This window comes from Leuciscus leuciscus, assembly GCF_965113295.1.
Source record: "Leuciscus leuciscus genome assembly, chromosome: 1".
Lineage (NCBI taxonomy): Eukaryota > Metazoa > Chordata > Actinopteri > Cypriniformes > Leuciscidae > Leuciscus > Leuciscus leuciscus.
Genome location: NC_138725.1, coordinates 15,910,973 through 15,924,443, shown reverse-complemented (window position 1 = coordinate 15,924,443; position 13,471 = coordinate 15,910,973). Strand labels below are relative to the sequence as shown.

At 44.9% G+C, this 13,471-nt stretch overlaps 1 protein-coding gene across 1 annotated transcript; it reads left to right on the top strand.

Annotated features, from left to right (window-relative positions):
- Positions 1 to 3,410: 3,410 nt before the first annotated feature.
- LOC309508911 (putative nuclease HARBI1) lies at positions 3,411 to 5,054 on the top strand. Its single transcript, XM_082183461.1, has 2 exons — positions 3,411 to 4,265; positions 4,358 to 5,054. Exons 1-2 carry the CDS (start codon positions 3,492 to 3,494, stop codon positions 4,559 to 4,561), a joined length of 978 nt encoding a protein of 325 aa, XP_082039587.1. The 5' UTR covers positions 3,411 to 3,491; the 3' UTR covers positions 4,562 to 5,054.
- Positions 5,055 to 13,471: the final 8,417 nt, after the last annotated feature.

Here is a 13,471-nt window from a genome sequence, read left to right as displayed (position 1 = left end):
TACTTAATGTAACAACATTCAACCTATTCAGAAGTAAAATGCAACATAGCAGTAATATTGATGCAAAAGCATATATATATACATATATATCAGTGTGATCCAAGATGGCGCCGTTCAATGGCGACTCGGTACTACTCTCTGTTTTGGTTGTTTGTTTGGTGTTGTCCTGCACGTTCCTAGAACCCAGCCTTGGTATTGTTCAGTATGACAGATTTGCATTACTTCATATTCGGGACAGCATGCCCGTTTTCCTGCCCGATCTACCGCCGGATTGCCAACTACATAAGGAGCGGCTTAAACAATGCTGGAAGACTCGGAAGCGGGGTGTGAGGGGTGGCACTCTTGTCCGGCTTAGGCGTCGCATCTACCGCCCAGCTCTACCTAGCCTGATTCTTTCCAATGTCCGCTCCCTAGCAAACAAAATGGATGAACTTTCTATGCTCATTCGTACACAGAGAGACTTCAGGGACGCCGCCGCTATCTGCCTGTCTGAGACCTGGTTGGTTGAAAGTTTCCCGGACTCCATGGTACAACTAGCCGGCTTTTCTCTGCACCGTGCAGACCGCACTGCGCGCTCACAAAAACTACGTGGAGGTGGGGTTGGCTGCTATATCAATAGCAACTGGTGTTCGGACTGCAAAAACTTGTCACAAACCTGCTCTCCAGAGTTGGAATCTCTCACTGTGATGTGTAAGCCATTCTACTTGCCTCGAGAGTTTTCTTCTGTTGTCCTGATGGTTATTTATATTCCGCCGGACGCTTCTGCTCCGGCTGCTCTGCAGCAACTTGTGGATAATATCACGGAGGTTGAAAACAACAATCCCGACGCTGCCATGTTTGTGCTGGGTGATTTCAACCATGTTTCCTTGAGGAAGGCACTCCCCAGATACAAACCCCAAATCCAGATCGCTACCAGGAAGGATAAAACACTGGATCAATGCTATTCTCCTATTCCTGAGGCATATCATGCTGTAGCCAGGGCCCCTTTGGGTGAGTCCGACCACAACACTATTTTTCTTATACCAAAATATCGCCAGAAACTTAAGATGGCGAAACCAACTGTCAAACTTTTTAGGAAATGGTCCCCACAAGCCATAGATACATTACAGGACTGCTTAGACTCCACGGTATGGAGTAATTTTTGGTCTGATGGTCAGGATATTAACAGCTTTACTGATACCGTCACATCCTATATTCAATTCTGTGAGAGTGTTTATATTCCTACAAGAGCTGTTTATGTATTTAATAACAGTAAGCCCTGGTTCAATAATGTAGTGAGAGTGCTATGTAAGAAAAAACAGGCTGCTTTTAAGAGTGGTGATATGGTACAATACAAATTGCTGAAATATGAATTTCAGCGAGCTGTGTTGAAATCCAAGGCTTCCTATAAAGCTAAGCTTGAAAATAAACTATATGCAAATGACATCAAAGGTGTCTGGCGTGGGCTGCAGGACATTACTGACTATAAGATCAAACACCATGCTCCAGTTAGTGACCCCTCTCTTCCTGGGAGGCTTAATGACTTCTACTGTCGTTTTGATAGTGGAAATCACCTGCCCCCCCGCTACAGAGAGCAGGGTGACCCTTCACCCATTATCTCTGAGCATGCTGTAAGAATCTTGCTCCGTCAGCAGAACATCAGGAAGGCGGCGGGGCCTGACGGCATAATGACTGCCACTTTAAGACACTGTGCTGATCAATTAACATCTGTCCTAACTTTCATCTTTAACTGGTCTCTCCAACTTGGTATTGTGCCTGCTTGTTTTAAATCTGCTTTGATCATTCCAGTTCCGAAGAAAAATATAATTTCGTGTCTTAATGATTATAGGCCTGTGGCCTTAACCTCTGTCATTATGAAAGTGTTTGAGCGTTTGATATGTAAACACCTGTCCAGTATTTCACTTGACCCCCACCAATTTGCTTATAGAGCAAATAGGAGTGTTGATGATGCAGTTTCACTTTGTTTGCATTCTATTCTTCAACATCTGGAGTTAAAATCTACATATGTACGTGTCCTCTTTGTGGACTTTAGCTCTGCGTTCAACACCATCGTTCCTGTGAAGCTGATCAACACTTTACAGGAGCTAGGTGTTAGAACATCACTTTGCAAATGGATTTTCAACTTTCTATGCGATAGGAAGCAGGTGGTTAAAATGGGTGATTACGTCTCACAGTCAAAGTTTTTGAACACTGGCGCCCCTCAGGGCTGCGTCCTTTCCCCACTTCTGTACTCTTTATACACACAATTCTGTCAATCACACACCAGTTCAGTTTTGTTGTTTAAGTTTGCTGACGATACCTCTGTAGTTGGTCTTATTACTAACGGAGATGAGTCTGACTACCGCAGAGAAGTGGAGGGGCTGGTGAAATGGTGCGAAAGCTATAACTTGATTCTTAACATCTCAAAAACCAAGGAACTGGTTGTGGATTTTAGAAGGACCCCTAGTCCCCTCCCTACGCTCTCCATTAATGGGGTGGAGGTGGAGAGGGTCACTTCCTTCCAGTTCTTGGGGACCACAATCCAGGAATCCTTATCATGGGAGCTCAACACTAATTTTAAGATCAGTAAAGCTCACCAGCGACTCCACTTTCTGCGGCAGCTTAAAAAGTTTAGAGTCAGTCGAGTTGCCATGACCCACTTTTATAGGTCAACTATTGAAAGCGTGCTCACTTTTTCCATGCTTGTCTGGTTCGGTCACACAACCGCTCAGGACAAAACTAGGTTGGAAAGAGTAGTACGCAGAGCATCAAAAATTATAGGCTGTAGTCTCCCTTCACTTTCTTCACTTTTCTCCACCAGAATAATCAGAAAGGCTAAAAACATCATAGCGGACCACTCTCACCCTGCTTACCATCTCTTTAATCTCCTTCCATCAGGAAGAAGATATAGGAGCATTAAGACCTCCACATCACGTTTTAGAGACAGCACTTACCCTCTGGCTATCCGACATCTGAACTTGCACTGACTGGTAGCAGCACTCTATCAACTGTATGCACTGTGCACTTTCTCTGCCGAGGGGTATTGTCTTTTTTCTGCGGGGTTTTGGTCTAATGTCCTACTGTTTGCTGGGTATTGTTGCTGAACATTGTCTGTTTTTTTTTTTGTACTTATGATGTTTGTCTTTTAGGTTATTTATGTCTGAGAGTTGTACCAAGACAAATTCCTATCAACTTGTTGACATGGCAATAAATTTATTGAATTGAATTGAATTGATATATATATATATATGTGTGTGTGTATATATATGGTTTTGCATCAATATTACTGCTATGTTGCATTTTACTTATTTACTTTTACTCTTACTTTTACTCTTGATGCATTAGAGTATGCAAAATTACACATTTACTTAAGTAAGGTTTTAAATATGATATAAGTTTTTCCCCAATGTGGTACACAAATTTCTCTTTTCCTTCTTTCCCTAATTAAGAACAGACCCCTGTACTGCAGAATAAACCTGAACGTTCCAGTGCTGGACAGGTTTTTTAATGAAATGGAAGACACTCGACCTGATTTTCGGCTGAGCAGGGAGGCCCTGAGAGTGCTGCTGGACCTGTTGAGAAGTGACCGGCGACACGGATGGGGTTCCACAATAGAGACCCTGATATTTCTTTTCTGGCTGGCATGTGGTACATCATACAGGGTCGTCTCCAGAGCATTTGACATGCCTCGTTCCACTGTCCACCGCATTGTCCACCGGGTCGCTGAGGAGGTGGTGGCCATCTGCCACCAAGTCATTCACCTCCCAAACACCCCAGAAGACCTGGAGGCAGTTTGCCGTGGGTTTGCAGGGCTGGCAAGACACCGGGCTTTCTTGAAAGCTGCAGGAGCAATCGACGGCTGCCATGTCCGCATCAAGCCTCCAAGCGGTCCTGATGGTCAATGCTACAGGAACAGGAAACTGTTCCCTTCCATCATCCTGCAGGCTGTTTGTGACCATCAGGGCCGCTTTATTGACACCTACGTGGGCTGGCCCGGGTCAGTGCATGACGCACGGGTGCTCCGCCACAGCCCACTGTTCAGGAGGTCAGTGTACCCTCCTCCAGGGCACTTCATCCTTGCAGACGGCAGGTACCCATGTCTCCAACACCCACTCCCCCTCATCACTCCCTACAAGAGGCCAGTACGAGGTGTGGGAGCCCAGCGCTTTAATCTCCATCATTCCAGGGCACGCTCCATTATAGAGCGTGCTTTTGGGATGATGAAGACCAGGTTCAGATCCATCTTCCTGAAAGCGCTGGAGGTGCACCACACCTTTGTACCTCACGTAAGTGAATTAAAAATACACTTTAAAAATACTGCAAAATAATAAACGCAATCTGTTAAAAAATATAAATTTATTCCTTAATTCCATTTCAGGTCATAACAGCCTGTGCCATCCTCCATAACATCTGCCTTGGGGTCGGTGACATCATGGCCCTGGAGGATGAGCATGAGGAGGATGATGCAGAGGATGAGGGGGAGCACGGTTTGGAGACGGTCAGTGGTGCTCCCTGGCGTGACCAGCTGTCTGCAGAGGTGTCTGCCCTGGAGGAGGTGCCAATTGACCACGACTATTTGTAACAGGCAAGTAAGAGAATTGTAAAGTTACAATGCATAAGGAAAAATTTTTAATGTTGTTGTATGTCGAAATATTTTATTTTAATATTAAAATATTTAATATTTTATGTATGTTGAATTTTTTTTATCCCTCTTTCTGAAAATATCTCAGTGAGATGGCAGCCGTTGATTGAGTCAGCCCTGCAAACCTGTTGAAATACAATGCAGTGGACAGTGGAAATATGCACTCAAACACTCTGGAGACCATCCCAGATGATGTCCCACCAGCAGGAGGCTTTACCAGGGTCTCTATTGTGGAGCTCATCCCAGTCCAGCAGCACCATCAGAGTCTCCCTGTTCAGCTGAAAGTGTCCATTTTTTTTTTCAATCTGATTTATGTACCATTAATTTGAATTGTTTTCCTGTTGTTGTAAATATTTGTAAAGTACTTAATCATTTTCATTTTACACGCTAAAAAAAACATGTATACAAGTCAAGAACAATTATTTTATTTCCAAATGTTTTTGTTTTTTTTCAATTCCATATGTAAAACGTATTATAAAAATAAACAATGTACAAAAATTGCCTTGCCTCATTTACAAATAACTTAAATTCCATATAGGTTTTAACTTAACACAAACAGTGTACAGAAATTACTTTTTCATGTAAAAATAAGTGACAAAAAACATAAATACCAAAACTGATTCAAACAAATGTAAATATTTTTTTTTTTCGACCATTCTCTCCAGGAGAGCAAACAGTCTGTCCATTCTCTCCCTGCTCTCTTGTGCTCTCCTCTCCTCTGTTTCCCTCTGAAACCTCATGTCCTCCCTCATTAGCTCAAGGAGCTCGTCATGGCCCCTTTTTCTGGCTGCTGAGGCTGTCGGGGCTGCTGAGGCTGTCGGGGCGGCTGTCGGGGCGGCTGAGGTTGTCGGGACTGCTGAGGTTGTCGGGACGGCTGAGGCTGTCGGGGCGGCTGAGGTTGTCGGGGCGTCTGAGGCTGTCGGGGCGTCTGAGGCTGTCGGGGCGGCTGAGGTTGTCGGGGCGGCTGAGGCTGACGGGGCGGCTGAGGCTGTCGGGGCGTCTGAGGCTGTCGAGGCTGCTGGGACTGCCCGGGCTGAACTTGGCCCTGGTTTGTCCTCAGGGAGGGAGGCAATTAGGACAGGGGGGTTGTTGGAAGGCCTCTGTCCAAAAACCTCATCCATGAGGACAAACCACGGCCAAGTTTCAGCAGTGGATTTTCCGCTCACCCCCTCACCTGTCCCAGGACACTTGCAATCCTAAGGCAGAGCAAATACACCATACCTGTTGTTAACAACAAGAACACCACAATACAGTTCAGCAAAGATGTGTCAATTAACTTGCTTACCTTGTATTTTTTTTTTAAATTGTCCCATTTTCTTTTGGCCTGCAAGGGAGTGACCTTCCCCAGCAGGTCCATTTTCTCCAGAACTTTCCTAAAAAAGGAGAAAAAAGGAAAGAATTATGAAAAATATTAAGACAGGGTTGCAATCTTAACATTAGAAAAAAAAAAAAATCACACAGCAGTACATGCATACAAAATACTCCTGGAATATATTTCTGGATCCTCAAGTTTGCTTGAGTGCAGAGTTTGAATTGGGACAGCCTTCTTAGCACTGCTGTGACGCAATCTGCCTTCAAACGTGGCCTTCGAAGCGTGCGTGTTTGAATTGGGACAGTCTTCGTCGCGCAGCTGTGACGCAATCGGCCTTCAAACGCGGCCAATCAGTCTTCAAATACGGCCTTCAAAGGATGCAGTCTTCAAATTGGGACACAGCTTATGTAACATTCACACACAGTTCAACTCTTAGTTTTCTTATGTGATGTTATGTAAGTTAATAGGATCAACAGATCTAAAACATATTTAAAATAGATTATTAAAATTTGTAACCCTTCAGTCCCCCGTTTGAGAGTTCTTAAAAAAAACTCACATAATATACAAATTTAAACACTTAAAAGTTCATTCTTGTAATTTTTGATCGTCACAGGCACATATAACTTATTCTGTGTCATAGTGTCATAGTTCTTCTCAAAACCATAACTGTTGACACATACTACGCAGGGTGTAAAATGTCGTATAAACTACATGATTGTACAGAAAACCATGTAGCATAAGAGTGGAAGTCTTGAAAGTCCATGGCGCCTGAATAGCTGTGAAATCTGTTTCTTGTAGAAAACAAAGAAACGGCAGAACAGCAATATTCATGCATAGACTTCATTCTTCCATAAGTCATTTGATCGTATAGTGGTTTTGAGTCTAACTTTTATCAAAGTACATTTGAAAGTTCATTCTTGTAACTTGAAAAAGTTACAGGCACAAGCATGATCTGTGTTGTTCATCTGTAATTGCATGCTGACACAGAAACAAAACATGCAATTAGGGTCCGTGAAGTCTGCGTTGTGTATTTTTTTTTTTCTTTTGTGATAGTTCGTTCAGCAGTGGGTCTAGTTGTCTTCTTGAGGTTGTGGCTTCATATGCAGGTGAGACGGTCGTTGCATATGGATCTCGGAACAGCCATCAAGTGGTATATGTACAGAGGAAGATAGAAAAACAAAACAGAGCAGTATTTCTTCAAACACTAGGGTTGTATGGTTTTTAGAGTCTGCTGTTTTTGTTTCATTCTTTCCCTATTTCTTAATTGTTTTGACACCTATGGAACAGTGAGGTGAGGATGGACTATGGTTGGGAAGGGCCTATAAGGGAATCTTCACCGCAGGGTGGGCCCCCGAAGCTTATTGCTTTCGGTTCTTCCCCGGGGCTCCTCACTGGTCTGTGTGTCCTATTCTGTCCCTGTTGTGTGCACACTGTACAGTGTGTGAGAAAATTGGCACATTTCCATTCTCCAGTGAAACATCAGTCCTAGTAGACGTCATAACAGAGGATGGTGTCTGATTGTAATGTTCTGCAGTATAACATTTAAGGCTGTGAGTATACTGAATGTCCCCCAAACAAAGGCTGTGACAGTCAATAAGTCAATAAGGAGATTAAGCAATCACAGCCCAAATGGTTAACACCTCAAAAAGCTTACACACGAGTCCAATGATGAGGGGAGGGGTTGCTTCAGAGTAGCAAACAAATTTAGTAAAAGCTGCATAACATTGTTAACTTGTCTTGTTATTTTTGTTTTTTCTACATTCTTTTCTTTTCCAAAATGTCCGTGCTTGCCACAGTAAGAACAACTGGCTTCTCTAGGACTTTTGCGTTTCTTTTGCTTCTCTGAGTTGACCTTAACAGAAACTGCTGCAATTCTTACTCTCTCTTTGACATCAGAGTCTCTTTCCCAAGTGACTAAACTGTCCAAGTTGTCTTGCAGGGTTCTCGTACACCATGTGATGTTTAAGTAAGGCAACGCTTTTCTGTGTTCTGGCAAAAGACAATGAAACCATGTGCGAACCAAAGGGCCATTATCACCTAACACCTTCTCTGAAGTGTCCGCAATTCCACTGTACGCTGCAGCTGACTGACAGAATCGTTCTGTGTACTCACAAACAGTTTCACACTTCTTCTGTACACAATTGGTAATTTTCGACCAATCGATTTAGGTCCTAAGATATTCTTTAGGATTTTCAAAACACCTTCTCTCAAATCGCCCTTACTGGCATGTTGTAGTTCAGAATTATGTACAGCACTTTCAAAATCATTGAATTCTGACTCAGTCAAGATCTGTGATATTAGCTGGGTGACTTCAGCTAGAGTCATATCATAGAGCCGCATTTTGCTGATCAATGCTCTTCTAAATTCAGAAAAAAATTTGCGTGCTGAGGGTAAACTCTGGGATAGTCTCTCTACATCTTTAGGACCTAAAGATGTTTTGGCAACAGTTTGTATTTGGACAACAGAAGAGTTGGGAGTAACACTTTCAGTTCCCTGAGATCTTCTCCTAGCCCCACAAACCTGCACTGAATCTACAGGCTCATCAGTTACTGATTGGATGGTTACATCTGTTTCAAAGAAAGCTTTTAAGTCAGGATAATTGTTATCAGGCTGACTAACTTCTTCCACATCAGTTTTTTCTGCATCTTTGTTGCGGTTTACTTTCTTAGTCACAGAAGATAATCTAGTACGGAGCTCTTTGATCTGTTTTTCTAGCTCTGAGTTGCGCTTAGACTGTTCTGTAGCTAGTGTTGAACCAAATTCTCTGTGACAACAGATAATGGCTTTCACATTGTTCTTGCGAATACATTCTCCTAGTACCTTCTTACAATCTTCAATTGACCATACTTTGTCTGGGTCAATGCCAAATTTCTTTGTTAAATTCAATCTGACTGGCTCAGTCACGATGGAGTCCATGTGCTCTGATAACAAAGACTTGAATTCACTATCGGTCCATAAAGGTGTAATCAGTCTAGTACTTTTCCTAAACATTTTGTGAATTTCTATGTTACCACACAAACAAACACTAAAACTTCTCTCTACTGTCTTACAAACAGAGGGCACAATCTTATTAGCACATGACGCTAATCTTCTCTAGCTTACAAAGGACAGGCCTTCTCTAGCAAGAGGATACACACAATATTAACATGTAACTGTTAAACTTCCCTGCCTGAACAACAAAGGATAAATTTCATCTCTAAAAGACAACTTTAGAGGATAACTTAGGTAACAAAACCCTGCAGCTGTTTGTTAACTTCTTCTCTGTCGTCGCAGAGGAAAACTATTTTGTACTGGTCTGCAAAGGTTCTTTGAATGGAGTGAAACTCACCAAGTCTTTCGTATGTAGAGAAAGATTCCGTCTGGAAAAATTCAGTCTTTGAGATCTTTTTGGAGCTTGAAGTTTTCAATCTGGATTCAGAAGATTCAGTCTGGAACTTAGTCAGGCTTTGTTGAGATCTTTGAGCTTGAAGTTTCAAGATTCAGTTTCCCTTTTCTCCATCCGGGTCACGGCACCATCTGTTGGAAAGTTTTCTTTCTTCGACGCAAGACCAGGAGACAGTTGGGATCGCGTTCAACAGAAGTTATTCTTTATTGAGAACTCCGCTGTACGTGGCTGCAGTACTTCCAACATTATCTGACTAAGGGAACTTTACATGGTATCTTATAGGCAATTCAGTGGGCTGTCCTTAAAGGTGCTGAACTTACACACAGCCTTAGAGATGACTACTGAATCTAATCATCTAAAAACAACAATAGAGGCAATTACCCCCAACTGAGATAATGGTGCCCCCCAAATTGTATAAACAACACATGGTCACAAGAACTAAGACTAGGTAACATTCACACACAGTTCAACTCTTAGTAGAAAGATCAAAGACTTCCCCAAATGGTATAAACAACACATTGTCACGAGAACTAAGACTATGTAACATTCACACACAGTTCAACTCTTAGTTTTCTTATGTGATGTTATGTAAGTTAGTAGGATCAACAGATCTAAAACATATTTAAAATAGATTCTTAAAATTTGTAACCCTTCAGTAGTATGTCCTCAGTACTCATAAAAGAGTAGGCGAGAAGTTCCCGAGGATCTACTGCTTCAGCCCCGATTCTGAAGAGCTCGTGGATGGATACCTTTCTATCCCAGGAGGCCACGGGAGAGGATACATCATTATCGAACATCGTGGAGGTCAGCGACGCGGGTGTTTTCAACTGTGAGTAACGCGGTTCCTTGTGTTAAAATTACGTGTTGACTACTGGATAGTAAACTTTTGAATTGTTGAAGGTGTTAAGACAGCATAGTATATTTATGATTTTGCTCTAAAAACACATTTTATTACAGAATGTACCGCTAACAGGGAAGCTCCAGTAAGCACACGTACATGCACTAAAGTAGATTTACAAAGATGTCTATTTACATCTGACAGGCGTATTGCAGATGAGCACATCACAACATGAAATAGACATCTGAGGGATGAATGTGTTATTGTGTAGGATAATTCACTGTTGTCAACACTGTTCATATTACTTGATAAACAAATCTATATGAAGTAACTAAACATACATTATGTATTTTATTTGTCCATTGGCACTGTTGATAAATTGAGGAACATTTATGTTGTATAATTCACGAGTTCACACTTACAGACAATTAGAGGGAGTAAAGTTGAATGCGTATTTGGCATGCTGTCCAGGGGGAGGGCTCCGAGCCGGAGTTCAGCCCGAACCTAGAGTACCCTAGAGTATATATATATATATCTTATCATTGATTGCTGATTGAGTGCTCTCCACTCGTGTTAAGTACCTCCCGAACTTTGTTAATAAAATATCATAAAGTGAGTTAACACATTAGCAACAACCTCAACATAAAAAAATGGTGTATTTCCATCTGCCCTTATGAGACCCTCCATCACTCCACCTGTCCTTGCGAGACCCTCTATCACTCCACCTGTCCTTGCGAGACCCTCAATCACTCCACCTGTCCTTACGAGACCCTCTATCACTCCACCTGTCCTTACGAGACCCTCTATCACTCCTGTCCTTACGAGACCCTCTATCACTCCACCCGCCCTTACGAGACCCTCTATCACTCCACCCGCCCTTACGAGACCCTCCATCACTACACCTGTCCTTATCAGACCCTCCATCACTCCACCTGTCCTTACGAGACACTCCATCACGCCACCTGTCCTTACGGGACCCTCCATCACTCCATCTGTCCTTACGAGACCCTCCATCACTCCACCTGTCCTTATGAGACCCTCCATCACTCCACCTGTCCTTACGAGACCCTCCATCACTCCACCTGTCCTTACGGGACCCTCCATCACTCCACCTGTCCTTACGAGACCCTCCATCACTCCACCCGTCCTTATGGGACCCTCCATCTCTCCACCTGTCCTTACCAGACCCTCCATCACTCCTCCTGCCCTTATGAGACCCTCCATCACTCCACCTTTCCTTGCCAGACCATCCATCCCTCCACCTGCCCTTCCGAGACCCTCCATCACTCCTCCTGCCCTTACGAGACCCCCATCACTCCACCTCCATCACTCCACCTGCCCTTACGAGACCCTCCATCACTCCACCTGTCCTTATCAGACCCTCCATCACTCCACCTGTCCTTATCAGACCCTCCATCACTCCACCTGTCCTTACGAGACCCTCCATCACTCCACCTGTCCTTATCAGACCCTCCATCACTCCACCTGTCCTTATCAGACCCTCCATCACTCCACCTGTCCTTACGGGACCCTCCATCACTCCACCTGTCCTTACGAGACCCTCCGTCACTCCACCCGTCCTTATGAGACCCTCATCAATCCACCTGTCTTTACCAGACCCTCTATCACTCCACCTGTCCTTACGAGACCCTCTATCACTCCACCCGCCCTTACGAGACCCTCCATCACTCCTCCTGTCCTTACGAGACCCTCTATCACTCCACCTGTCCTTATGGGACCCTCCATCACTCCATCTGTCCTTACGAGACCCTCCATCACTCCACCTGTCCTTATGATACCCTCCATCACTCCACCTGTCCTTACGAGACCCTCCATCACTCCACCTGTCCTTACGGGACCCTCCATCACTCCACCTGTCCTTATGAGACCCTCCATCACTCCACCCGTCCTTATGGGACCCTCCATCTCTCCACCTGTACTTACCAGACCCTCCATCACTCCTCCTGCCCTTATGAGACCCTCCATCACTCCACCTATCCTTACCAGACCATCCATCCCTCCACCTGCCCTTCCGAGACCCTCCATCACTCCTCCTGCCCTTACGAGACCCCCCATCACTCCACCTCCATCACTCCACTTGTCCTTACGAGACCCTCTATCACTCCACCTGCCCTTACGAGACCCTCCATCACTCCACCTCCATCACTCCACCTGTCCTTATCAGACCCTCCATCACTCCACCTGTCATTACGGGACCCTCCATCACTCCACCTGTCCTTACAAGACCCTCCATCACTCCACCTGTCCTTACGGGACCCTCCATCACTCCACCTGTCCTTATCAGACCCTCCATACTCCACCTGTCCTTATCAGACCCTCCATCACTCCACCTGTCCTTACGGGACCCTCCATCACTCCACCTGTCCTTATGAGACCCTCAATCACTCCACCCGTCCTTATGAGACCCTCATCAATCCACCTGTCTTTACCAGACCCTCTATCACTCCACCTGTCCTTACGAGACCCTCTATCACTCCACCCGCCCTTACAAGACCCTCCATCACTCCACCTGTCCTTATCAGACCCTCCATCACTCCACCTGTCCTTACGGGACCCTCCATCACTCCACCTGTCCTTACGAGACCCTCCATCACTCCACCTGTCCTTACGGGACCCTCCATCACTCCACCCGTCCTTATGAGACCCTCATCAATCCACCTGTCCTTACCAGACCCTCTATCACTCCACCTGTCCTTACGAGACCCTCTATCACTCCACCCACCCTTACGAGACCCTCCATCACTCCTCCTGTCCTTACGAGACCCTCTATCACTCCACCCGCCCTTACAAGACCCTCCATCACTCCACCTGTCCTTATGGGACCCTCCATCACTCCACCCGTCCTTATGAGACCCTCCATCAATCCACCTGTCCTTACCAGACCCTCCATCACTCCTCCTGCCCTTATGAGACCCTCCATCACTCCACCTGTCCTTACCAGACCCTCCATCCCTCCACCTGCCCTTATGAGACCCTCCATCACTCCACCTGTCCTTACCAGACCCTCCATCACCTCCTGCCCTTATGAGACCCTCCATCACTCCACCTGTCCATACCAGACCCTCCATCCCTCCACCTGCCCTTACCAGACCCTCCATAACTCCACCCATATGAGACCCTCCTTCAGTCCACTGGCCCTTATTGCCTCAGATTCTGAAGCACAGCGCAGGACGCAATAACCTCAGGCACAAAGGCATGGCTCCTCTCTGGCCATGAAGAAAATAGAGCACCAGCTTGTTTTCAGCATGTGAAAGGCTCACTCTACTATGCTTCGCTCACAGGAGTGTTTGTTGT

Excerpts from the sequence above, each read along its gene's own strand:
- LOC309508911 (XM_082183461.1), top strand. The coding sequence starts at position 3,492 with ATGGAAGACACTCGACCTGATTTTCGGCTGAGCAGGGAGGCCCTGAGA. Across the intron at positions 4,266-4,357 it reads ACCACACCTTTGTACCTCAC|GTCATAACAGCCTGTGCCAT; the intron begins GTAAGTGAATTA and ends ATTCCATTTCAG.